The sequence below is a fragment of the Oncorhynchus kisutch genome, unplaced genomic scaffold (genome assembly GCF_002021735.2).
Source record: "Oncorhynchus kisutch isolate 150728-3 unplaced genomic scaffold, Okis_V2 scaffold783, whole genome shotgun sequence".
NCBI lineage: Eukaryota > Metazoa > Chordata > Actinopteri > Salmoniformes > Salmonidae > Oncorhynchus > Oncorhynchus kisutch.
In genome coordinates this window covers 120,401-148,142 of record NW_022262728.1, presented here as the reverse complement: position 1 = coordinate 148,142, position 27,742 = coordinate 120,401, and the positions used below count along the sequence as shown (strand labels likewise).

The 27,742-nt window shown below is 44.5% G+C and overlaps 4 protein-coding genes across 5 annotated transcripts; 1 reads left to right on the top strand and 3 right to left on the bottom strand.

The window, feature by feature from the left end:
* Window positions 1-93: 93 nt before the first annotated feature.
* On the bottom strand, window positions 94-4,331 carry LOC109879005 (GTPase IMAP family member 1-like). The gene is made up of 4 exons (XM_020471200.2): window positions 4,085-4,331; window positions 3,681-3,723; window positions 3,543-3,584; window positions 94-2,712 (listed from the first exon to the last, which is right to left on the bottom strand). Exons 2-4 carry the CDS (start codon window positions 3,700-3,702, stop codon window positions 1,529-1,531), a joined length of 1,248 nt encoding a protein of 415 aa, XP_020326789.2. The 5' UTR covers window positions 3,703-3,723; window positions 4,085-4,331; the 3' UTR covers window positions 94-1,528.
* Window positions 3,782-7,251, top strand: LOC116362054 (keratin-associated protein 5-4-like). Its single transcript, XM_031816361.1, has 2 exons — window positions 3,782-3,822; window positions 6,561-7,251. Exons 1-2 carry the CDS (start codon window positions 3,782-3,784, stop codon window positions 7,249-7,251), a joined length of 732 nt encoding a protein of 243 aa, XP_031672221.1.
* Window positions 7,252-8,469: 1,218 nt separating this feature from the next.
* LOC116362051 (glycine-rich cell wall structural protein 1-like) lies at window positions 8,470-16,079 on the bottom strand. The gene is made up of 3 exons (XM_031816350.1): window positions 15,907-16,079; window positions 12,920-12,958; window positions 8,470-11,806 (listed from the first exon to the last, which is right to left on the bottom strand). Exons 1-3 carry the CDS (start codon window positions 15,917-15,919, stop codon window positions 10,731-10,733), a joined length of 1,128 nt encoding a protein of 375 aa, XP_031672210.1. The 5' UTR covers window positions 15,920-16,079; the 3' UTR covers window positions 8,470-10,730.
* Window positions 16,080-16,223: 144 nt separating this feature from the next.
* mvb12a (multivesicular body subunit 12A) lies at window positions 16,224-27,358 on the bottom strand. 2 transcript variants are annotated; one of them, XM_031816351.1, is made up of 10 exons: window positions 27,213-27,358; window positions 26,556-26,673; window positions 25,316-25,399; window positions 25,058-25,157; window positions 23,680-23,809; window positions 23,029-23,169; window positions 21,242-21,354; window positions 18,510-18,568; window positions 17,638-17,697; window positions 16,224-17,086 (listed from the first exon to the last, which is right to left on the bottom strand). In XM_031816351.1, the coding sequence occupies exons 2-10, from the start codon at window positions 26,652-26,654 to the stop codon at window positions 17,012-17,014; spliced, it is 861 nt and encodes a 286-aa protein (XP_031672211.1). In that variant the 5' UTR covers window positions 26,655-26,673; window positions 27,213-27,358; the 3' UTR covers window positions 16,224-17,011. The 2 variants fall into 2 exon arrangements, with proteins under 2 accessions (XP_031672211.1, XP_031672212.1); XM_031816352.1 differs by lacking the exons at window positions 16,224-17,086; window positions 17,638-17,697 and adding an exon at window positions 18,068-18,419 and having other exon boundaries at window positions 27,213-27,328.
* Between the last annotated feature and the right edge of the window lie 384 nt (window positions 27,359-27,742).

The window sequence follows — 27,742 nt, the reverse complement described above, 5'->3', positions numbered from 1 at the left end:
GTTTTCTTTACTTTGTGTTTTCTCATTTTGGACAGATTTGTAAAAGCCAGTCGTCCTGGATAAATAGCAGACTCATAATCACAAAAATATTACATGACCAAATCAAATTTTATTGGTGAACATACACGTGTTTAGCAGATGTTATTGCGAGTGTAGCAAAATGCTTGTGAAAAAATAGTTATTCCCAGTTGTATGTAATAACACATAACATTTTCTTGGCTAACAATGTAAAAAAAAAAAATACTGCAAAGTTTCCTAAGAACTAGAAGTGAGGCGGCCCTCTATGTTGGCGCCATCTTTAGACCGCAGACAGCAGTACATAAATAAATCTAATTCTCCTTAGAATAACCACTTTAGTTTAACAAAACGGCAATGAAAATCTCAATCAAGTAGTTGGTGTTCTATTTTCTTACATGCATGCAAGGGACAGAATATAAATCGGTTAAATATCCTTCATGGGTTATTTTAAAAACACCATGAAGTGACCTATGTTTCACAACACAGACATGATAGTAATATTATATACATTGAAACTGTAAGAACACATTTAGTTTGATCCCTAAACATCCCATAAAAAAAGGTGAAGATAAAAAAAAAAAATGAAAGGGCAATAGACCAACAATACTCAGCAGGATATGACCGTAAGATCATGGTTTCAACACCTTTTTAAAAGCATTTAAATGTTTCTTCCAAGAGAAACAAGTACTTGTACGAAACCCCTCCCGAGTAGGAGGGGAGCCTGCTTCTCATTGGTCGACACACACAACTAATCAACTAGATCGCCACCACCTGAAAGAGGTAGGGCTATCCCTTTAAATTATATGCAGTCATTAGTTATCTCTCAACCAAACAGCACAGACCACTCAGAGGTGCATTTGCCTGTGAGCGGTTGGCCTGTGGTGAGCGGTTGGCCTGTGGTGAGCGGTCGGCCTGTGGTGAGCGGTCGGCCTGTGGTGAGCGGTCGGCCTGTGGTGAGCGGTCGGCCTGTGGTGAGCGGTCGGCCTGTGGTGAGCGGTCGGCCTGTGTTGAGCGGTCGGCCTGTGGTGAGCGGTCGGCCTGTGGTGAGCGGTCGGCCTGTGGTGAGCGGTCGGCCTGTGAGCGGTCGGCCTGTGAGCGGTCGGCCTGTGAGCGGTTGGCCACGGTATGTAGATTGATATTTTTTTCCTGTTTGGTTGTTGTGCACTTCTCTTATTTGCTCATTTTGTAACACTAGCATGCGGAGTCCTTCATTTGGCTACGTTTGCCCTTTTATTTACCAGGTGCTTCTGTTTTGCATCAACATTGTGTTTTTGTTTGTTCCTTGACATTGCCATCATTTTGTTAACAGTTACACCGTCTGAACCCTACGAAGACCAAAGATACACATCTATTCAATAAAAGGTCAAAAGTCCACCCTCTCTTTCTGTTCATGCAGACATACCCACTGTGTTACCTCTCAGCCATCCCGCCCAGACTTTAATCTATTTTACACTTCAGAACTATCCCATCTAGGATTTTCTTTGTGTTAATAACCAGATCTGTACTTATCTTAGGAGGCTTTCTGTTTTCCACCCCTCTCCTGTCCATTATGCTGTCTATTGTGATACCATTGGAAGTTCTTTGCTAATTCTACTCCTGCCAGTCCCGCTACTCCTGTTCCTGCTATTATTGCTACTCCTGCTGGTACTCCCAATGCTAGTCCTGCAACTCCTACTGCTGACCCTGCTACTCCTGCCATACCTGCTGCTACTACCAATGCTAGTCCATCTAACCCTGCTAGTGCTACCAATGCTACGCCTGCTACTCCTACTAGTACTCCCAATACTCCTTTTATTTCTTCCAATGCTGGTCCGACTGCTGCTCGCGTTACTTCTGTTGGTACTACCAATGCTGGTCCGGCTCTTCCTCTTGATCTCGCTAGCTTTGCTATTCCCAATGCTGGTCCGGTTGCTACTGTTGGTTCCGCTAGGTCTGTTTGTCCCGCTACTCTCACTACTCCTGAGAGTATTAACAATGTAATGGCTGCCGCCAGAAGAGCTGCTGCTGTAGCGCCCCAAGTTGTAGACCTGCTCTTTATCTTCTGGGCTGTGATGTCACTCTGAGCATTCTGGTCCATCTGGGCTGTGATGTCACTCTGAGCGTTCTGCTCCATCTCGTTGGTGTAGTGCCCCACTTTATTCACCTCCACCATCTCTTCTATCTTCTCCAGCAGCTCTGTGACCTGATTGTGGGCCTCCCTATCATCATTATTAAATGAGTGATATCTGCCTCCACAGCTGTCGATGAGTGTCTGTAGGTTTTGGTTCTGTTTCACGTAGTCATCCACTGTGTTTCCTCTGAGTCGGGGTGAATCTGCACAGGTGACTAATATCATGGTGTAGTCTGAGGCATCTTGTCCGACGGTCTGCTGGATCCACTTCACAGTGTTCCTCTCGTCCTCTGTCAACTTTACCCCCAGCCGAATCACCAGCAGGAACACATGGGGACCTGGGACTGTCTTGTCCATGATGCATCTGGCTATCTCACTTCTCCTGTCCTCGCCGAGTCCTGGGGTGTCCAACACTTCAATCTTCCTCCCATTTGCCTCCCTACTCTCTTTCTCGCATGCCTTGGTGACTTTGTCCACTTTAAAGGCCTCTCTCCCAAGGATGGTATTTCCTGTGGCACTCTTCCCTGCTCCAACTGGACCAAGCAGAACAATCCTCAGATCAGAGTTATTTGGTTCTTCAGACACTATAGAAGAAACAGTTAGAGACTTTGAAGGTACACTATACAGATATCGCTCTGCCATTTCCTGGTTGATAAATTGTGATAGTCAGCCTAATTTCAGATTGTGACAAAACAAGTATGTGTAGTGTAGATCAACGGGGTGGGCGACTCCAGTCCTCGAGGGCCTGATTGGGGTCACACTTTTGCTCCATCCCTAGCAAACAACAGCTGATTAACCAGAATCACTGTGCCGTCTAAACTGCCGTGAAATATATTTTCTCTAAACATCGTATTTTCAGCTGTTTTTAAGCTGGTGTACGAAACAAAGTAAAAGATGTGAAAATGAAACTCCAGAATGGGAAGCCTAGAAATAGGACCCATCTACCGCTTCTTGGACTTGCTTCCAATGAGAATGACAGATCTATAACTCAGATTTCTATGTGAATTTCGGTGTGGTCTCCCAAAAAGTCACATATTGCACCTGTAATAGACTTAATGATTATCAGCAATATTCAGTTCCCAACAAAGGCATTAAAACAATGTATTTCCCCTGACTGTGGACTTGCCAGAATATGGCGTTAAGATAAATGTAAGCACCCTTATTAATATTCTCACATGTACAAGTGGGGATTGCCTTTTTTTCCCTCTTTTTCCCCATATCTCACCCTGAGAGTGGGGGCAAGGGATCAGCTATTATTGATGGTGAACCTGGAGCAACTAGGTGAGAAATCTGATGTGCCCTAGTCAGCACGGGGATTGGAACCTGTTACTTTTTTGTTACTGGCCCAATGCTCTGAACCGCTAGGCAGCCTGCCGTGTGTGTGAAAAGAGAGCACTGCTCAGTCAATACTTACTGTGGGGAGGTACTGAAATGCTAGCTCTCCTCTTCCTCTCCACTGTTCATATAAAAACAAAGCACATTGTACTGACAACATGCTCTAGTAGATAAAAAAATAGATTTCAGAACTTCTCCACAACCCTGACAGACTTACCTGTACCAGACGAAGATGCCATATCTTTCTCCTGGTGGACGCTCTGAAATGACAAACGTATTTTACCATCCTATCGATTTACACATTAGGTTACTTTAACAATGTGTTCCACGTCACAGCCATCTCTTCGACACAAGGAGAGGTATCCAATGTAGTAACATAACCTGCCCAGTAGATGGCAATATGTATCGTAGGCCTATTCAAACTGAAAGTAGTGACGTCACGGATTGTGTAATCTTGATTTATTTTTGTATGTTGCAGTACAGCATGAACAAAATATACAACTGTCTCAATATGATTCTAAATTACAAAGTATTATTGATAAGTTTAAATATATATGTTTTTATGGAACGCTGCAGTAGCCTATGGTTACCGCGGGAGCAGATGACACATCTAAACGTTACCTCTGTCTTCAAATGAACAAAGTGGCTGTAGGATCTTCTATCCACCCGACTCCGAAACGAAATGAATCCCCACAAAGTCGATTTTCTGTCAACCTACGCATTGAGTCTGAATACAGGGGACATGGGAGGTTCACATTTATTTCCTGTGTAACGTTAACCCGTAATGGAATCTCAGACATGTTTGATCATGGTGCATCTAACGCCACACCCATTTTAATAATGGTACAATAAAATATGTTCTATTTAAATTGCATGCAAGGCACAATAGACAAATTAAACGTAATGTTATTTTAAAAAACACCCTGAAATGACCCATGTTTCACAACACAAACATAAGAGTAACATTTACATTGTAACTGTAAGAACAGGTTTTTTGGGGGTCCCGTTAAAAAAAATATGACGATAAATAAGAGGGGGAGACTGATTTTAATAAGTACACAAGTTCCTTCCATAAAGGTTCCTTCCATAAAGGTTCCTTCCATAAAGGGATCTTGATGTTTTATCATTTGAACATGTACCTTTTACATGAGTCTCAACTAGAGAAACAAACACAATTCTGAAAACGATATACTCTCAAGTAGTTTAATAGTTGTTAACCAGAGGCTTTCTCTTGTAGATTTCAGTGTACGTTTTTGAAAAATCTCTGCAAATGCTGCTGCTACTCCTACTATTCCTGCTGGTTTTCCCAAAGCCAGTAGTGATACTGCTGTTACTGCTGCTACTCCTACTATACCTGCTGGTATTCCCAAAGCCAGTAGTGATACTGCTATTCCTGCGGTATTCCCAAAGCCAGTAGTGATACTGCTCTTCCTGCTGGTATTCCCAAAGCCAGTAGTGATACTGCTATTCCTGCTGGTATTCCCAAAGCCAGTAGTGATACTGCTGTTACTGCTGCTACTCCTACTATACCTGCTGGTATTCCCAAAGCCAGTAGTGATACTGCTATTCCTGCGGTATTCCCAAAGCCAGTAGTGATACTGCTATTCCTGCTGGTATTCCCAAAGCCAGTAGTGATACTGCTATTCCTGCTGGTATTCCCAAAGCCAGTAGTGATACTGCTATTCCTGCTGGTATTCCCAAAGCCAGTAGTGATACTGCTGTAACTGCTGCTGGTACGCCTTCTGTTACTCCTGTTGCTCCTCCTAGTACGCCTTCTGTTACTCCTACTCCTGTTGCTCCTCCTAGTACGCCTTCTGTTACTCCTACTCCTGTTGCTCCTCCTAGTACGCCTTCTGTTACTCCTACTCCTGTTGCTCCTCCTAGTACGCCTTCTGTTACTCCTACTCCTGTTGCTCCTCCTAGTACGCCTTCTGTTACTCCTACTCCTGTTGCTCCTCCTCCTAGTACGCCTTCTGTTACTCCTACTCCTGTTGCTCCTCCTCCTCCTAGTACGCCTTCTGTTACTCCTACTCCTGTTGCTCCTCCTAGTACGCCTTCTGTTACTCCTACTCCTGTTGCTCCTCCTAGTACCCCTTCTGTTACTCCTACTCCTGTTGCTCCTCCTAGTACACCTTCTGTTACTCCTGTTGCTCCTCCTAGTACGACTTCTGTTACTCCTACTCCTGTTACTCCTCCTCCTAGTAGGCCTTCTGTTACTCCTACTCCTGTTGTTCCTCCTTGTACAGCTTCTGTTACTCCTCCTGTTGCTCCTCCTAGTATGCCTTGTTACTCCTACTCCTGTTGCTCCTCCTCCTCCTAGTACCCCTTCTGTTACTCCTACTCCTGTTGCTCCTCCTAGTACGCCTTCTGTTACTCCTACTCCTGTTGCTCCTCCTAGTACCCCTTCTGTTACTCCTACTCCTGTTGCTCCTCCTAGTACGCCTTCTGTTACTCCTACTCCTGTTGCTCCTCCTAGTACGCCTTCTGTTACTCCTACTCCTGTTGCTCCTCCTAGTACCCCTTCTGTTACTCCTACTCCTGTTGCTCCTCCTAGTACGCCTTCTGTTACTCCTACTCCTGTTGCTCCTCCTAGTACGCCTTCTGTTACTCCTACTCCTGTTGCTCCTCCTAGTACGCCTTCTGTTACTCCTACTCCTGTTGCTCCTCCTAGTACACCTTCTGTTACTCCTACTCCTGTTGCTCCTCCTAGTACCCCTTCTGTTACTCCTACTCCTGTTGCTCCTCCTAGTACACCTTCTGTTACTCCTACTCCTGTTGCTCCTCCTAGTACGACTTCTGTTACTCCTACTCCTGTTGCTCCTCCTCCTAGTAGGCCTTCTGTTACTCCTACTCCTGTTGTTCCTCCTTGTACAGCTTCTGTTACTCCTACTCCTGTTGCTCCTCCTAGTATGCCTTGTTACTCCTACTCCTGTTGCTCCTCCTCCTCCTAGTACCCCTTCTGTTACTCCTACTCCTGTTGCTCCTCCTAGTACACCTTCTGTTACTCCTAATGGTAATCCCAAAGCTAGTAGTGATACTCCTACTGCTACTCCTGCTAGTATACATTCTGTTACTCCTCCTGCTCTTCTTCCTCCAGCTCTTTATCCTCCTGCTGCACCTACTCCACCTCCTGCTGCTGCACCTACTCCACCTCCTGCTGCTGCACCTACTCCACCTCCTGCTGCACCTTTTCCTGCTGCTGCACCTACTCCACCTCCTGCTGGTGCACCTACTCCACGTCCTGCTGCTCCACCTACTTCACCTCCTGCTGCACCTACTCCACCTCCTCCTGCTGCACCTACTCCACCTCCTGCTGCTGCACCTACTCCACCTCCTGCTGGTGCACCTACTCCACCTCCTGCTGCTCCACCTACTTCACCTCCTGCTGCACCTACTCCACCTCCTGCTGCTGCACCTACTCCACCTCCTGCTGCACCTTTTCCTCCTCCTGCTGCTGCACCTACTCCACCTCCTACTGCTGCACTTACTCCACCTCCTACTCCACCTCCTACTGCTGCACCTCCTCCACCTCCTGCTGCTGCACCTACTCCACCTCCTGCTGCTGCACCTCCTCCACCTCCTGCTGCTGCACCTACTCCACCTCCTGCTGCTGCACCTACTCCACCTCCTGCTGCTGCACCTACTCCACCTCCTGCTGCTCCACCTACTTCACCTCTTGCTGCACCTACTCCACCTCCTACTGCTGCACCTCCTCCACCTCCTGCTGCTGCACCTCCTCCACCTCCTGCTGCTGCACCTTTTCTTCCTCCTGTTTCAGTAGTGTCTGAAGCTGTCCTCTTCCTCCTGCTCCTCCTGTTTCAGTAGTGTCTGAAGCTGTCCTCTTCCTCCTGCTCCTCCTGTTTCATTAGTGTCTGAAGCTGTCCTCTTCATCATCTGGACATCCTCACATTGTGTCGTCACAGACTCAGAAGAGAACTCTTCTATAAACACCTGTTTGGTGTTTATAGAACTTATTCACTACAACTACTACTCCACTAATACAGCTTCTGCTACTACGTCTTACTGACTGGGGAAACCACTGGGATTATCTATAGACAATGTCTTTCAGTCCTGAGAAGATGTGTTCTGGGTCCAGGAAACTGGCCCACAGTAAGACACTGGTAACACTGGCATGCTTAGTACCACTGTTTAATAACATGTCTTACGTTATCAAGTTTATAGAGGTGGTAAAATAATTAGGAAAAGGAGCTAGGAAAGAGAGCTAGGATTATGCAAAGAGTTGATGTGTGTGTGGTCGGGATTCTTAAAGGCCAGTAGTATTGATTTCAGTGCCAGGCCAGTTGTAGTGACAGACAATCTGCTGTGGGTCTGCAGCTGGATGCATGTTGTTCAGATGGGTATCTCTTCTACACACTGAGTGACAGTTGAGGGGAATCAAATGTAGTAACACAACCTGCCCAGTAGATGGCAATATGTACTGCAGGCCTACACAAACTCAAAGCAGTGACGTCACGGACTGTGTAATCTTGATCATTGTTTTTATGTTGCAGAAGAGCATGAACACAATATATAAAACTGTCTCAATTAATATAATCCAAAATGACAAAATATTATTGTTAGAAGTTGAAATAATGGCACAGATGCTCTTTTTTTAATGGAACACTGCAATAGCCAAGGATTTACTGCAGGGGACAAATCTAAGCATTATGTCAGTTTGCCTTCAAATTGACAGTGGCTGTAGGATCTTCTATCCAACCGACTCCGGAGAGAAATGGATCCCCACAACGTCAATCTATGTGTTGAGTCTGATTACAGGGGACATGGGAGGTTCACATTAGTTTCCTCTATAACCCATAATGGAATCTCATACCTGTTTGCTATTGGTGCATCTAACACCACACCCATTGACTAATGGTACACAACATGTCAATAAAATATCTATTTTTTTATACTTATATTGCATGCAAGGCACAATAGACAAATTCAATTTAATCAGTGATATATCCTCCATTGGTTACTTTAAAAACACCATGAAATTACCCATGTTTCACAACACAAACATGATAGTAACATTTATTCACATTGCAACAAAGAATGTTTTTTGGGGTCCCTAAACGGTCCATTAAAAAATATGACGATAAATAAAAGGGGGAGACTGATTTTAATAAGTACACAAGTTCCTTCCATAAAGGGATCTTCCATAAAGGGATCTTCCATAAAGGGATCTTCCATAAAGGGATCTTCCATAAAGGGATCTTCCATAAAGGGATCTTCCATAAAGGGATCTTCCATAAAGGTTCCTTCCATAAAGGGATCTTCCATAAAGGGATCTTCCATAAAGGGATCTTCCATAAAGGGATCTTCCATAAAGGGATCTTCCATAAAGGGATCTTCCATAAAGGGATCTTCCATAAAGGGATCTTCCATAAAGGGATCTTCCATAAAGGGATCTTCCATAAAGGTTCCTTCCATAAAGGGATCTTCCATAAAGGGATCTTCCATAAAGGGATCTTCCATAAAGGGATCTTCCATAAAGGGATCTTCCATAAAGGGATCTTCCATAAAGGGATCTTCCATAAAGGGATCTTCCATAAAGGGATCTTCCATAAAGGTTCCTTCCATAAAGGGATCTTCCATAAAGGGATCTTCCATAAAGGGATCTTCCATAAAGGGATCTTCCATAAAGGGATCTTCCATAAAGGGATCTTCCATAAAGGGATCTTCTTGATGTACGTTTGTTTTATCATTTGAACATGTACATTTTACATGAGTCTTAACTAGAGAAACAAACATACCATATACTCTCAGGTAGTTTAATTGTTGTTAACCAGATCTGTACTACATTTTACATGAGTCTCAACTAGAGAAACAAACATACGATATACTCTCAGGTAGTTTAATTGTTGTTAACCAGATCTGTACTACATTTTACATGAGTCTCAACTAGAGAAACAAACATACCATATACTCTCAGGTAGTTTAATTGTTGTTAACCAGATCTGTACTACATTTTACATGAGTCTCAACTAGAGAAACAAACATACGATATACTCTCAGGTAGTTTAATTGTTGTTAACCAGATCTGTACTACATTTTACACGAGTCTCAACTAGAGAAACAAACATACCATATACTCTCAGGTAGTTTAATTGTTGTTAACCAGATCTGTACTACATTTTACACGAGTCTCAACTAGAGAAACAAACATACCATATACTCTCAGGTAGTTTAATTGTTGTTAACCAGATCTGTACTACATTTTACACGAGTCTCAACTAGAGAAACAAACATACGATATACTCTCAGGTAGTTTAATTGTTGTTAACCAGATCTGTACTACATTTTACATGAGTCTCAACTAGAGAAACAAACATACGATATACTCTCAGGTAGTTTAATTGTTGTTAACCAGATCTGTACTACATTTTACATGAGTCTCAACTAGAGAAACAAACATACGATATACTCTCAGGTAGTTTAATTGTTGTTAACCAGATCTGTACTACATTTTACATGAGTCTCAACTAGAGAAACAAACATACGATATACTCTCAGGTAGTTTAATTGTTGTTAACCAGATCTGTACTACATTTTACACGAGTCTCAACTAGAGAAACAAACATACGATATACTCTCAGGTAGTTTAATTGTTGTTAACCAGATCTGTACTACATTTTACATGAGTCTCAACTAGAGAAACAAACATACGATATACTCTCAGGTAGTTTAATTGTTGTTAACCAGATCTGTACTACATTTTACATGAGTCTCAACTAGAGAAACAAACATACGATATACTCTCAGGTAGTTTAATTGTTGTTAACCAGATCTGTACTACATTTTACATGAGTCTCAACTAGAGAAACAAACATACGATATACTCTCAGGTAGTTTAATTGTTGTTAACCAGATCTGTACTACATTTTACATGAGTCTCAACTAGAGAAACAAACATACGATATACTCTCAGGTAGTTTAATTGTTGTTAACCAGATCTGTACTACATTTTACACGAGTCTCAACTAGAGAAACAAACATACGATATACTCTCAGGTAGTTTAATTGTTGTTAACCAGATCTGTACTACATTTTACATGAGTCTCAACTAGAGAAACAAACATACGATATACTCTCAGGTAGTTTAATTGTTGTTAACCAGATCTGTACTACATTTACATGAGTCTCAACTAGAGAAACAAACATACGATATACTCTCAGGTAGTTTAATTGTTGTTAACCAGATCTGTACTACATTTTACATGAGTCTCAACTAGAGAAACAAACATACGATATACTCTCAGGTAGTTTAATTGTTGTTAACCAGATCTGTATTACATTTTTCGAGGCTTTCTCTTTTCCACCTGCCTTTTGTAGATTTCGGCATAAGTTTTTGAAAAATCTCTGCAAATGCTACTCCTGCAACTGCTGCTACTCCTGCTCCTGCTATTCCTGCTGGTATTCCCAAAGCCAGTACCAATACTCCTGTTGCTGCTCCTCCTGCTACTCCTCCTAGTACTGCTGCTACTACACCTTCCCCTGCTCCTCCTGCTGCTCCTCCTAGTACTGCTGCTAGTACACCATCTGTTACTCCTGCTCCTCCTCCTGTTGCTCCTTCTGCTCCTCCTCCTGCTGCTCCTTCTCCTGCTACTCCTAGTACTGCTGCTAGTACACCTTCTGTTGCTCCTTCTGCTCCTCCTCCTGCTGCTCCTTCTCCTGCTACTCCTAGTACTGCTGCTAGTACACCATCTGTTACTCCTGCTCCTCCTCCTGCTGCTCCTCCTGCTGCTCCTCCTAGTACTGCTGCTAGTACACCTTCTGTTGCTCCTTCTGCTCCTCCTCCTGCTGCTCCTTCTCCTGCTACTCCTAGTACTGCTGCTAGTACACCATCTGTTACTCCTGCTCCTCCTCCTGCTGCTCCTCCTAGTACTGCTGCTAGTACACCTTCTGTTGCTCCTTCTCCTGCTGATCCTTCTCCTGCTGCTTCTCCTAGTACTGCTGCTACTCCTCCTAGTACTGCTGCTAGTACACCTTCTGTTACTCCTGCTCCTGTTGCTGCTACTCCTTCTCCTCTTGCTACTCCTCCTAGTACTGCTGCTACTCCTTCTCCTCTTGCTACTCCTCCTAGTACTGCTGCTAGTACACCTTCTGTTATGCCTGCTCCTCCTGCTGCACCTCTTCTTCCTCCTGCTGCTGCTGCACCTCCTCCTGCTGCTCCTCCTGTTTCATTAGTGTCTGAAGCTGTCCTCTTCATCCTCTGGACATCCTCACATTGTGTCGTCACAGACTCAGAAGATAACTCTTCTATAAACACCTGTTTGGTGTTTCCGGTTGCACTCATCCCTGCTCCAGTCTTCCCCAGCTGAATGATCCCCAGACCAGATGCTGAAAAAGACCGTTAGACAACAAGCTTTAAAATACATGCATTTTCCTTGGTGATCATCCCTGTATGTAGTGGAGGTGAGTCGGACTCAAGCTCTACTGTTGAGGTACTACCTGAGGCATAAAATACGTGTCACCCTCAGCTTGAGACAGAATGTCCTCTTGGCCTATTGGTTAAAGTGTTGGTTTTATATGCGGGAGACCAGGGTTCAGATCTGACTGGTGACACGGATGTCAAGTGGAGAGGACACCACTAAACATATGTAGAGGGAACCAATCAATACCTACTGTTAGGGGACCGATCAATACTTACTTACTGTTAGGGGACCGATCAATACTTACAGTCAGGGGACCGATCAATACTTACTGTCAGGGGACCGATCAATACTTACTGTCAGGGGACCGATCAATACTTACTGTCAGGGGACCGATCAATACTTACTGTCAGGGGACCGATCAATACTTACTGTCAGGGGACCGATCAATACTTACAGTCAGGGGACCGATCAATACTTACTGTTAGGGGACCGATCAATACTTACAGTCAGGGGACCGATCAATACTTACAGTCAGGGGACCGATCAATACTTACTGTTAGGGGACCGATCAATACGTACTGTCAGGGGACCGATCAATACTTACTGTCAGGGGACCGATCAATACTTACGGTCAGGGGACCGATCAATACTTACTGTCAGGGGACCGATCAATACTTACTTACTGTTAGGGGACCGATCAATACTTACAGTCAGGGGACCGATCAATACTTACTGTCAGGGGACCAATCAATACTTACTTACAGTCAGGGGACCAATCAATACTTACTTACTGTTAGGGGACCGATCAATACTTACTTACTGTTAGGGGACCGATCAATACTTACTGTCAGGGGACCGATCAATACTTACTGTTAGGGGACCGATCAATACTTACTGTCAGGGGACCGATCAATACTTACTGTTAGGGGACCGATCAATATTTACAGTCAGGGGACCAATCAATACTTACAGTCAGGGGACCGATCAATACTTACTGTTAGGGGACCAATCAATACTTACTTACTGTTACGGGACCGATCAATACTTACTTACAGTCAGGGGACTGATCAATACTTACAGTCAGGGGAACGGGTCATCGTATCTCTCTTCCCCAGATCTGTTGAGATATAACAAGAGGACTGTAGGCTCTGCTCAAACATCACAACACTGACACATGCTCTGCTCAAACATCACAACACTGACACATGCTCTGCTCAAACATCACTACAACACTGACGCATGCTCTGCTCAAACATCACAACACTGACACATGCTCTGCTCAAACATCACAACACTGACACATGCTCTGCTCAAACATCACAACACTGACACATGCTCTGCTCAAACATCACTACAACACTGACGCATGCTCTGCTCAAACATCACTACAACACTGACGCATACTCTGCTCAAACATCACAACACTGACGCATGCTCTGCTCAAACATCACAACACTGATAAAGGCTCTGCTCAAACATCACTACAACACTGAGGCATGCTCTGCTCAAACATCACAACACTGACACATGCTCTGCTCAAACATCACTACAACACTGACGCATGCTCTGCTCAAACATCACTACAACACAGAGGCATGCTCTGCTCAAACATCACTACAACACTGACGCATGGTGGGCGCAAATGACATCACCTTGTCAGTGAACCGACCGTACCTGTATCATAACACAGCGTCATCTAATGCATTACAACCACTACTCCACTAATACATTACAACCACTACTCCACTAATACGTTACAACCACTACTCCACTAATACATTACAACCACTACTCCACTAATGCATTACAACCACTACTCCACTAATAGTTACAACCACTACTCCACTAATGCATTACAACCACTACTCCACTAATACAGCTTCATCTAATGCATTACAACCACTACTCCACTAATACATTACAACCACTACTCCACTAATAGTTACAACCACTACTCCACTAATACATTACAACCACTACTCCACTAATACATTACAACCACTACTCCACTAATACATTACAACCACTACACTAATACATTACAACCACTACTCCACTAATAGTTACAACCACTACTCCACTAATAGTTACAACCACTACTCCACTAATAGTTACAACCACTACTCCAATAATACATTACAACCACTACTCCACTAATACATTACAACCACTACTCCACTAATACGTTACAACCACTACTCCACTAATACAGCTTCATCTAATGCATTACAACCACTACTCCACTAATAGTTACAACCACTACTCCACTAATACGTTACAACCACTACTCCACTAATACAGCTTCATCTAATGCATTACAACCACTACTCCACTAATAGTTACAACCACTACTCCACTAATAGTTACAACCACTACTCCACTAATAGTTACAACCACTACTCCACTAATACGTTACAACCACTACTCCACTAATACGTTACAACCACTACTCCACTAATACGTTACAACCACTACTCCACTAATACGTTACAACCACTACTCCACTAATACATTGCAACCACTACTTCACTAATGCGTTACAACCACTACTCCACTAATAGTAACAACCACTACTCCACTAATACAGCTTCATCTAATGCATTACAACCACTACTCCACTAATGCGTTACAACCACTACTCCACTAATAGTTACAACCACTACTCCACTAATAGTTACAACCACTACTCCACTAATACAGCGTCATCTAATGCATTACAACCACTACTCCACTAATACATTACAACCACTACTCCACTAATACGTTACAACCACTACTCCACTAATACATTACAACCACTACTCCACTAATACGTTACAACCACTACTCCACTAATACGTTACAACCACTACTCCACTAATACATTACAACCACTACTCCACTAATACATTACAACCACTACTCCACTAATACATTACAACCACTACTCCACTAATAGTTACAACCACTACTCCACTAATACAGCTTCATCTAATACATTACAACCACTACTCCACTAATACATTGCAACCACTACTCCACTAATACGTTACAACCACTACTCCACTAATACGTTACAACCACTACTCCACTAATACGTTACAACCACTACTCCACTAATACAGCTTCATCTAATACATTACAACCACTACTCCACTAATACGTTACAACCACTACTCCACTAATACAGCTTCATCTAATACATTACAACCACTACTCCACTAATACGTTACAACCACTACTCCACTAATACAGCTTCATCTAATGCGTTACAACCACTACTCCACTAATACAGCTTCATCTAATGCATTACAACCACTACTCCACTAATGCATTACAACCACTACTCCACTAAAACAGCTTCTATCTCAAGGCCATCAGACTGTTAAACAGCCATCACTAACATTGAGAGGCTGCTGTCAACATACAGACTCAAATCTCTGAGCACTTTAATAAAAGGTATCACTAGTCACTTTAAATAACACCAATATAATAATGTTTCCATACCCTACATTACTCAACTCATATGTATATACTGTACTCTATACCATCTACTGCATCTTGCCTTTGCCGTTCGGCCATCGCTCATCCATATATTTATATGTACATATTTCTTATTCATCCCTATACGTTTGTGTGTATAAGGCAGTTGTTGTGAATTTGTTAGATATTACTGCATTGTCGGAACTAGAAGCACAACCATTTCGCTACACTCGCATTAACATCTGCTAACCATGTGTATGTGACCAATAAAATTTCACACAATGACAGTTCAGAGGGGAATCCAACGTAGTAACACCACCTGCCCAGTAGATGGCAATACGTATCGTAGGCCTATTCAGAGGAGTGACCAGTAGTTCTATTTCATCATTCTATGGCAGTGACATCACAGATGTTGTATTTCTGATTGTGTATTCGGTAGTACAGCGTGAACACAATATAAGAAAATGTCCAAATTGAATGATTCTGGATTACAAAATACTATTAAAGTGTTGTTAGAACATCTGCACATTATTTCATTTGTTTTATGGAACGCTGGAGTAGCCTCGGATCACCGCGGAAGCAGATAACAAATGTAAACGTCACCTCTGTTTTGCATTTAAATTGACAAAGTGGTTGCAGGATCTTCTATCCACCTGACTCCGGATCGAGTTGAATCCCCAAAACCTGACTTTTCTGTCGACTGGTGCACCTAGTGTGGATACAGGTGAAAGCTGCAGACTGGGAGGTTCACATGGTCTTATGGGTTACACACGGAAACAAATCTCCAATCACCTGTTTGAACGTGCAGAAAAGTGGGCGTGTCTATCAGTCCGAGCATAAGTGTCAGCAGTTGCTGTGTTAACATGTTTTATCTCCCTGTGACAGATATCAAACTCTCCTTATAAGAACGGTACACGTCAAACTATTTGGTATTTTATTTGTTTATACTTGCATGCAAGGCACAATATACAGATATAACCACTGACCGGTAACCATACTTCCTTATTATATATTTTAACCATGAAATGACCCATGTTTCACCACAGAGACATAATAGTAACATTATTTACATTGAAAGTGTAACAACATTTAGTTTGGTCCCTAAACATCCCAATAAAGATGAAGATCAATAGCCTGACGTTAACAGGTACACCGCAACAGGTTCCTTCCATTATTCTAACGAGAGAAACAAGCATGCCCTGCCAAACAACGCTCTCTTCCCCATCAGAGAGTCATCTCTAACATATATAACTGGCCCCATATACGGGGGAAGAGTCATCTCTCACATATATAACTGGCCCCATATACGGGGGAAGAGTCATCTCTCACATATATAACTGGCCCCATATACGGGGGAAGAGTCATCTCTCACATATATAACTGGCCCCATATACGGGGGAAGAGTCATCTCTCACATATATAACTGGCCCCATATACGGGGGAAGAGTCATCTCTCACATATATAACTGGCCCCATATACGGGGCGTGAGAATGAAATGTGCAAGAGTTTAGAACACGGAATAAGAATGTGGGAACAACAAAGGAACTCTGGAATGTAGAATGACTCTTCTGTTCTAGTCAGTCATCTTCTAGGCACTTGGACATTGATTATCATTTCATGACCCAGGCACATATCACATTGACCTCCGTAGAGTTGTGGGTCGAGCAGGCCGCCGTTGTTGAGGTCGGAGATGAAAGGTCATTGAGCTTAAGAGGTGCTTCCTGTGGTGAGAGGTGTGGTTCTCTTGGCTGCGTTTTCCTCCACGGTGAAAGTGTAGTTGTACTGTAAACACACAACATGGTTAACACACTATGACGGACCCCACAGTAACACAATCAATACCACAACATGGTCGACACTATGACAGACCCCACAGTACCACAACATGGTCGACACTACGACAGACCCCACAGTAACACAATCAATACCACAACATGGTCAACACACTATAACAGACCCCACAGTACCACAACATGGTCGACACACTATGACGGACCCCACAGTACCACAACATGGTCAACACACTATAACAGACCCCACAGTAACACAACATGGTCAACACTACGACAGACCCCACAGTACCACAACATGGTCGACACTACGACGGACCCCACAGTAACACAAAAATACCATGCCCACTGGGGCGGCAGTGTAGCCTAGTGGTTAGAGCGTTGGACTAGTAACTGAAAGGTTGCAAGATTGAATCCCCGAGCCGACAAGGTACAAATCTGTCGTTCTGCCTCTGAACAAGGCAGTTAACCCACTAGGCCGTCATTGAAAATAAGAATTTGTTCTTAACTGACTTGCCTAGTAAAATAAATAAACACACACACCTCATTTTCAATGTCCTGGACAGACTTGATGCGAATGTTGTTCAGAGTGTTTGTTGGGGTCTAGGAGGAAAGAGAGACAGTTTAGACTCGTGGTATTTCAGTGTTTGTTGGGGTCTAGGAGGAGAGAGAGACAGTTTAGACTCATGGAGGAGAGAGAGAGACAGTTTAGACTCATGGTATTTCAGAGAGTTTGTTGGAGTCTAGGAGGAGAGAGAGACAGTTTAGACTCGTGGTATTTCAGAGTGTTTGTTGGGGTCTAGGAGGAAAGAGAGACAGTTTAGACTCGTGGTATTTCAGAGTGTTTGTTGGGGTCTACAGGTCTCATGGTATTTCAGAGTGTTTGTTGGGGTCTACAGGTCTCATGGTATTTCAGAGTGTTTGTTGGGGTCTACAGGTCTCCTGGTATTTCAGAGTGTCTCTTGGGGTCTACAGGTCTCGTGGTATTTCAGAGTGTTTGTTGGGGTCTACAGGTCTCGTGGTATTTCAGAGTGTTTGTTGGGGTCTACAGGTCTCGTGGTATTTCAGAGTGTTTGTTGGTCTAGGAGGAGAGAGAGACAGTTTAGACTTGTGGTATTTCAGAGTGTTTGTTGGGGTCTACAGGTCTCGTGGTATTTCAGAGTGTCTCTTGGGGTCTACAGGACTCGTGGTATTTCAGAGTGTTTGTTGGGGTCTACAGGTCTCGTGGTATTTCAGAGTGTTTGTTGGGGTCTACAGGTCTCGTGGTATTTCAGTGTTTGTTGGGGTCTACAGGTCTCGTGGTGTTTCAGAGTGTTTGTTGGGGTCTACAGGTCTCGTGGTGTTTCACCACTGGGAGTAAAAGTAGTCCATGTCACTTTACCAGTAAAACGATGGCGGTTGGTATTTCAACTTACCGTGCCGTTCGTTTGGGTCTTGAACTTGGGGTGTAGAGTGAAGGGAACACCGTCTATGGCTGGAGAGGGAGGGAGAGAAGAGAGATGGAGGGGAAAGAGAGGGAGGGTAGAAAGAGTGAGAGAGAGGGATGGTGGGTGGAGAGGTATTTGGTATTTTGGTAGGATCCCCATTAGCTGTAGTAAAATCAACAGCTACACTTCCTGGGGTCCACACAACATGGAACATTACATAACACACTTCCTGGGGACCACACAACATGAAACATTACATTATACACTTCCTGGGGACCACACAACATGAAACATTACATTATACACTTCCTGGGGACCACACAACATGAAACATTACAGAACATTAATAGACAGGAACAGCTGAAGGACAGAACTACATACATGGACCAGGAAAATATATATATATATATATATATATATATATATGTGTGTGAGTGGAGTGAGTGAGTGAGTGGAGTGAGTGAGTGAGTGGAGTGAGTGAGTGAGTGAGTGAGTGAGTTATGTATGTAGAGGTCGACCGATTATGATTTTTCAACGCCGATTATCGGAGGACCAAAAAAAGCCGATACCGATTAAATCGGCCGATTTGTTTTAATTTTTTTACATTTATTTGTAATAATGACAATTACAACAATACTGAATGAAGACTTATTGTAACTTAATATAATACATCAATAAAAATCAATTTAGCCTCAAATAAATAACGAAACATGTTCAATTTGGTTTAAATAATGCAAAAACAAAGTTTTGGAGAAGAAAGCAAAAGTGCAGTATGTGCCATGTAAGAAAGCTAATGTTTAAGTTCCTCGCTCAGAACATGAGAACAATTGAAAGCTGGTGGTTCCTTTTAACATGAGTCTTCAATATTCCCAGGTAAGAAGTTTTAGGTTGTAGTTATTATAGGACTATTTCCCTCTATACCATTTGTATTTCATTGACCTTTGACTATTGAATGTTCTTATAGGCACTTTAGTATTGCCAGTGTAACAGTATAGCTTCCATCCCTCTCCTCGCCCATACCTTGTCTCGAACCAGGAACACATCGACAACAGCCACCCTCGAAGCAGCGTTACCCATGCAGAGCAAGGGGAACAACCACTCTAGTTTGAAACGCTATTAGCGCGCACCCCGCTAACTAGCTAGCCATTTCACATCGGTTACACCAGCCTAATCTCGGGAGTTGATAGGCTTGAAGTCATAAACAGCGCTGTGCTTGGAAAGAGCTGCTGGCAAACACAGGAAAGTGCTGTTTGAATGAATGCTTACAAGCCTGCTGCTGCCTACCACCACTGTCAGACTGCTCTATCAAATCATAGATTTAATTATAACATAATAACACACAGAAATACGAGCCTTAGGTCATTAATATGTTAGAATCCGGAAACTATCATCTAGAAAACAAGACGTTTATTCTTTCAGTGAAATACGGAACCGCTCCGTATTTTATCTAACGGGCGGCATCCATAAGTCTAAATATTGCTGTTACATTGCACAACCTTCAATGTTATGTCATAATTATGTACAATTCTGGCAAATTAGGCGGCCCAAACTGTTGCATATACCCTGACTCTGCGTGCAATGAACGCAAGAGAAGTGACACAATTTCACCTGGTTAATATTGCCTGCTAACCTGGATTTCTTTTAGCTAAATATGCAGGTTTAAAAATATATACTTCTGTGTATTGATTTTAAGAAAGGCATTGATGTTTATGGTTAGGTACACATTGGAGCAACGATACGCACCGCATCTATTATATGCAACGCAGGACACGCTAGATAAACTAGTAATATCATCAACCATGTGTAGTTAACTAGTGATTATGATTGATTGTTCTTTATAAGATAAGTTTAATGCTAGCTAGCAACTTACCTTGGCTTCTTACTGCATTCGCGTAACAGGCAGTCTCCTCGTGAGGCAGGTGGTTAGAGCGTTGGACTAGTTAACCGTAAGGTTGCAAGATTGAATCCCCGAGCTGACAAGGTAAAAATCTGTCGTTCTGCCCCTGAACAAGGCAGTTAACCCACTGTTCCTAGGCTGTCGTTCTGCCCCTGAACAAGGCAGTTAACCCACTGTTCCTAGGCTGTTGTTCTGCCCCTGAACAAGGCAGTTAACCCACTGTTCCTCGGTAGGCCGTCATTGAAAATAAGAATGTGTTCTTAACTGACTTGCCTAGTTAAATAAAGATTAAATAATGGAGTTAATTTAAAAAATAAAATTGTCCAAATCGGTGTCCAAAAATACAGATTTCTGATTGTTATGAAAACTTGAAATCGGCCATTCCGATGAATCGGTCGACCTCTAGTAGAGAGAGTAGAAGTAGTGAGAGTAGAAGTAGTGAGAGTAGAAGTAGTGAGAGTAGAGGTAGAGAGAGTAGAGGTAGATAGAAAGGTAGGTAGAGAGAGTAGAGGTAGAGAGAGTAGAGGTAGAGGTAGAGGTAGAGAGAGTAGAGGTAGGGTAGGTAGAGAGAGGGAGGATAGGTAGAGAGAGTAGAGGTAGATAGAAAGGTAGGTAGAGAGAGTAGAGGTAGAGAGAGTAGAGGTAGAGGTAGAGGTAGAGAGAGTAGAGGTAGGGTAGGTAGAGAGAGGGAGGATAGGTAGAGAGAGTAGAGGTAGGGTAGGTAGAGAGAGGGAGGATAGGTAGAGAGAGTCAGTACATCAGTCTTTATAACATGTACAGTAGCTGTCTCTTTTCTAGAAGTGTTTTCTGAATTTTGGTCAACCTGAGATGCCGTAGATGTTGCTGCTGTCAACCACTTTGTCCACAGCGTCGTTCAATTGGAGGTTGCTGCGGCGATGGCTGAGCTTCCTGCCAGGGGGCATGGGTGGAGCGTTGCTATGGAGACAGGGAGACCCAAGTCGGTCTTTGGAATTCTGAATAGAGGTTTACCATCACTCTCACCTGGCTCTGAGATCCACCTGGCCACAGAGAGAGGGTTACCATCACTCTCACCTGGCCACAGAGAGAGAGGGTTACCATCACTCTCACCTGGCCACAGAGAGAGAGGGTTACCATCACTCTCACCTGGCCACAGAGAGAGAGGGGTTATATTCAGAGAGATGTCCTGTGTAGGTCCCACCTGGTTAATAGAAGTTAACCAGGCCAGTAGCCACACACCAAGATCTGAGTCTCTCACCTGAGAGCTACCTGGACAGCAGGTGTATAGTACCTGGGTCTGAGAGGTAACAGTCTCACCTAACCTAGTCTCACCTGGGTGGGAGGTCTAAGGTAACAGTCTCACCTGGGTGGGAGGTCCAAGGTAACAGTCTCACCTAACATAGTCTCACCTGGGTGGGAGGTCCAAGGTAACAGTCTCACCTGGGTGGGAGGTCCAAGGTAACAGTCTCACCTGGGTGGGAGGTCCAAGGTAACAGTCTCACCTGGGTGGGAGGTCCAAGGTAACAGTCTCACCTGGGTGGGAGGTCCAAGGTAACAGTCTCACCTGGGTGGGAGGTCTAAGGTAACAGTCTCACCTGGGTGGGAGGTCCAAGGTAACAGTCTCACCTGGGTGGGAGGTCCAAGGTAACAGTCTCACCTAACCTAGTCTCACCTGGGTGGGAGGTCTAAGGTAACAGTCTCACCTGGGTGGGAGGATTAAGGTAACAGTCTCACCTGGGTGGGAGGTCTAAGGTAACAGTCTCACCTGGGTGGGAGGTCTAAGGTAACAGTCTCACCTGGGTGGGAGGTCTAAGGTAACAGTCTCACCTGGGTGGGAGGTCTAAGGTAACAGTCTCACTTGGGTGGGAGGTCTAAGGTAACAGCCTCACCTGGGTGGGAGGTCTAAGGTAACAGCCTCACCTGGGTGGGAGGTCTAAGGTAACAGCCTCACCTGGGTGGGAGGTCTAAGGTAACAGTCTCACCTGGGTGGGAGGTCTAAGGTAACAGTCTCACCTGGGTGGGAGGTCTAAGGTAACAGTCTCACCTGGGTGGGAGGTCTAAGGTAACAGTCTCACCTGGGTGGGAGGTCTAAGGTAACAGTCTCACCTGGGTGGGAGGTCTAAGGTAACAGCCTCACCTGGGTGGGAGGTCTAAGGTAAATGTTCTTACCTGGGTCTGAGGGGCAGTGGCGGAAAGGTCAGGCCCAGGGATAGCTACCTGGCTGAACGGCTACCTGGCTGAACGGCTACCTGGCTGAGCGGCTACCTGGCTGAGCGGCTACCTGGCTGAGCGGCTACCTGGCTGAGCGGCTACCTGGCTGAGCGGCTACCTGGCTGAGCGGCTACCTGGCTGAACGGCTACCTGGCTGAACAGGTGAGGGTGCACTGTACATGGGTCTCAGGGGTAGTTACTGGGGTCTGAGGGGGTAGTTACTGGGGTCTGAGGAGGTAGTTACCGGGGTCTAAGGGGGTAGTTACCGGGGTCTGAGGAGGTAGTTACCTGTGTCTGAGGGGGTAGTTACCTGGGTCTGAGGGGGTAGTTACCTGGGTCTGAGGAGGAGGTTGCCTGGGTCGGAGGAGGTAGTTACCTGGGTCGGAGGGGGTAGTTACCGGCGTCAGAGGGGGTAGTTACCTGGGTCTGAGGGGTAGCGGAGGGGGGTTCTGGTCCATCGAGAGCTGACGGAGGTCAAGGCTGAGGCTGCGAGGCTTTGCCTGGGGTAGAGGGCTGGAGAAGGGCCCCTTCTTACACCACATCACATAGCCATGCATGTCCCTGAGACAGACAGGACAACGCACCAGTTAGGACAGAAATATCGACCCCTGATCTCCCAGACACACCGACCCCTGATCTCCCAGACACACCGACCCCTGATCTCCCAGACACACCGACCCCTGGTCTCCCAGACACACCGACCCCTGATCTCCCAGACACACCGACCCCTGATCTCCCAGACACACCGACCCCTGGTCTCCCAGACACACCGATCCCTGGTCTCCCAGACACACCGACCCCTGATCTCCCAGACACACCGACCCCTGATCTCCCAGACACACACTGAGAGTAGCTCAATGGAGGATCTTCACTCAAATGTTGTTATTTTGTCCAGGACCAAGCTACATTAGTGGGATGTCTGTGTGTGTCTGTGTCACTCTCTTTGTGTGTCTGTGTGTGTGTGTGTGTCTGTGTGTGTGTGTGTGTGTCTGTGTCTGTGTGTCTGTGTCACTCTCTTTGCTCTTTGTGTGTGTGTCTGTGTGTGTGTCTGTGTGTGTGTGTATGTCTGACCCTAAGCAGGTGTAGTGTTGCAGCATCCTCCTAGTCTTAGCAGTCAGTTTGATGTCCAGTACAGCAGTCTCCACACCGCCCACTGGCACCATGCGGACACACACACGCTTCTTCTTAGACACGGAGGCCCCTGGACACAGACACACACACACACATTTTTGAATACTTTTTAAAAATCCAGTTCAAAATGGAGATCCAGAGGGCATATAGATGAACGTTCCTATAGATGTCTGGTCTAAGCCATCCAGAACATAAACCTATAGATGTCTGGTCTAAGCCATCCAGAACATAAACCTATAGATGTCTGGTCTAAGCCATCCAGAACATAAACCTATAGATGTCTGGTCTAAGCCATCCAGAACATAAACCTATAGATGTCTGGTCTAAGCCATCCAGAACATAAACCTATAGATGTCTGGTCTAAGCCATCCAGAACATAAACCTATAGATGTCTGGTCTAAGCCATCCAGAACATAAACCTATAGATGTCTGGTCTAAGCCATCCAGAACATAATCAGACATTCATCACGTTGTATGAAACATGACAAAAACCACCCGAACAACTACTGTCCTACTAAAAACAACTACTGTCCTACTAAAAACAACTACTGTCCTACTAAAAACAACTACTGTCCTACTAAAAACAACTTCTGTCCTACTAAAAACAACTACTGTCCTACTAAAAACAACTACTGTCCTACTAAAAACAACTACTGTCCTACTAAAAACAACTTCTGTCCTACTAAAAACAACTACTGTCCTACTAAAAACAACTACTGTCCTACTAAAAACAACTTCTGTCCTACTAAAAACAACTACTGTCCTACTAAAAACAACCACTGTCCTACTAAAAACAACTACTGTCCTACTAAAAACAACTTCTGTCCTACTAAAAACAACTACTGTCCTACTAAAAACAACTACTGTCCTACTAAAAACAACTACTGTCCTACTAAAAACAACTACTGTCCTACTAAAAACAACTACTGTCCTACTAAAAACAACCACTGTCCTACTAAAAACAACCACTGTCCTACTAAAAACAACCACTGTCCTACTAAAAACAACCACTGTCCTACTAAAAACAACCACTGTCCTACTAAAAACAACTACTGTCCTACTAAAAACAACTACTGTCCTACTAAAAACAACTACTGTCCTACTAAAAACAACTTCTGTCCTACTAAAAACAACTACTGTCCTACTAAAAACAACTACTGTCCTACTAAAAACAACTGCTGTCCTACTAAAAACAACTACTGTCCTACTAAAAACAACTACTGTCCTACTTGTTCCTCCAGGTGTTCAGGTATTTAATGAGCATCTGTAAAGCATGTCTGTGTTTCTCCAGGTGTTGAGGCGGGCAGCAGGTACTCACTAGGCTCCAGGTGTTCAGGTATGTAACAGTACCCATGAGGAACAGTCTCCTTGTCTGAGATCACCTGGACATCTGATACTACCATACCACCTGACATGTCCTAGAGAGGGGGAAGATGGCATTTAGGCATGTGGCTGTCTGTCTGTCTGAGTCTGTGTGTGTGTGGTGTGTGTGTCTGAGTGTCTGAGTCCGCATGTGTGTGTGTCTGAGTCTGTGTGTGTGTCTGTCTGAGTCCGTGTGTGTGTGTGTATAACACACCTTGCTGTAGCAGAGGTAGTAGCCAGCCTTCATGGCGAAGCTCCGTGTGAAGTTTGCAGCAGCTCCATCCTCAGTTATACTAATCTAGAAAAAGAGAGAGAGGGAGGGGAGAGAGTGAGAGAGGGAGGGGAGAGAGTGAGAGAGAGGGGGAAGAGAGGGAGGGGAGAGAGTGAGAGAGAGGGGGAAGAGAGAGAGAGGGGGGAGGGAGAGAGAGAGAGAGAGAGAGAGGGGGAAGAGAGAGAGAGGGGAGGGAGAGAGAGAGAGGGGAGAGAGAGAGAGCGAGAGGGGAGAGAGTGAGAGAGAGGGGGAAGAGAGAGAGAGGGGAGGGAGAGAGAGAGAGAGGGGAGAGCGACAGAGAGAGGGGGAAGAGAGAGAGAGGGGAGAGAGAGAGACAGAGAGAAGGGAGAGAGAAAGACAGAGAGGAGAGAGAGAGAGGGGAGCGAGAGACAGAGAGAGGGGAGAGAGAGAGAGACAGAGACAGAGAGAGGGGAGGAGAGAGAGAGACAGAGAGAGGGGGGAGAGATAGAGAGAGAGAGGGGAGAGAGAGACAGAAAGAGGGGAGAGATACAGAGAGAGGGGGGAGAGATACAGAGAGAGGGGGGAGAGATACAGAGAGAGGGGAGAGAGATACAGAGAGAGGGGAGAGAGATACAGAGAGAGGGGAGAGAGATACAGAGAGAGGGGAGAGAGATTACAGAGAGAGGGGAGGAGAGATACAGAGAGAGGGGAGAGAGATACAGAGAGAGGGGAGAGAGAGATAGAGAGAGGGGAGAGAGAGGGGTGGTGGGGAGAGAGAAGAGAGAGAGGGGGAGAGAGAGGAGGGAGAGACAGAGGGTGAGAGACAGAGACACACAGAGGGTGAGAGACAGAGACACACAGAGGGTGAGAGAGAGAGAGATGGTAAGCGCTACACACAATATTGAGAATTATTGACCTCTTACTGTCTCCTCTATGAGCCATGCCTTTATGTAGTCTGACCTCTTACTGTCTCCTCGATGAGCCTTTATGTAGTCTGACCTCTTACTGTCTCCTCGATGAGCCTTTATGTAGTATGACTTCTTACTGTCTCCACTATGAGCCTTTATGTAGTCTGGCCTCTTACTGTCTCTTCGATGAGCCTGTATGTAGTCTGAACTCTTACTGTCTCCTCGATGAGCCAAGCCTTTATGTAGTCTGACCTTAAATTATCTCAATCTATTTCCTGCCTGTATCCCTCCCTCCTCTCTGACTCCCTTCCTACCAGGTTGAAGTCTTTGGGACAGGTGCTGCTGTTGGAGGCCCAGGCCACTGCCGTCACCGGCCTGTTGTGGGCGCCACCACCGTCCTCCATCAGAGACATCTGGAGAAGAGGAGAGGGACTGGAAGGGGGAGAAGAGAACAAAGGGGGAGGAGAAAAGGGGAAGAAGATAAGGGGACTAGAACCGGGCAGAGGAGGTTATTATGACGGTTGTTCCTGAATAAATTATCTGAAGGATTGTCAACACTGCGACGTTCTCCATTTCTCCCAACAACCACTGCTCTATCAGACAGAACATTGTGGCGCAACTATCATATGGTATAGCTGTGAAAATATACAATTATTTTGGCCAGATTTCCATATTGATATTTGGCTTTGCTGGCATAACAAAGGAATGGTTGTTTTGACGAGTAACTGCCAACATCCAGTCAATAAATAAAACTAGCAAACAACTGTGAAACTAGCTAAAAACGGTGATTTGATCACTAAACCCCGGTATAAACGTTAGCTATAAATGGCCATTGTTAGGAAAATAGCTAGCAAGTTAGCTAACCTAGCTAGCTAACATTTGTTTGCCAGGTGAGTCAAACATATTTTTTCTTTCACGTTTCGGGGATTTCGCTCAGTTTTCAAAAATCCTCGTAAAAACATGGTACTTACTCTGTTTTTCGTTTCAACCTTTCTCGCTTTACACACTGTAGATGAAGTCAGGTAAACAACTTTTTAGAGGCCGAGCAAGAACTTCTTATGACTTTTCCTTGTTTCCTTTCCAGGAATACAGGAGATTCTATGACTACTATTCCCATCAAGCACCGGGACATGCCAAATGATTACGCCAGCACTGCCGAAGAGGATGAGCTGGTGTTTCACCTCAGCGCCAGATGGCGGCTACTGTCCTGAAATAATATTGTTGAAACGCGTCCTTGCTATCTTCCGTTTACTCGTTACTGTAATCTATGCAAAGTCTAAGTGCTTTGGGATTTAATTTGTGATTTATGGTTTTGTGTTTGGAGAAGGAGAGAGAGAGAGAGAATTATATATTATCTACCTTACTTGCTTTGGCAATGTTAACACATGTTTCCCATGCCAATAAAGCCCTTGAATTGAATTGGAATGAATTGAGAGAGGAGGAAAGAGAATTGGACCCAACCAAATCATGACAACTAAAATATAATTACTTGACACATTGG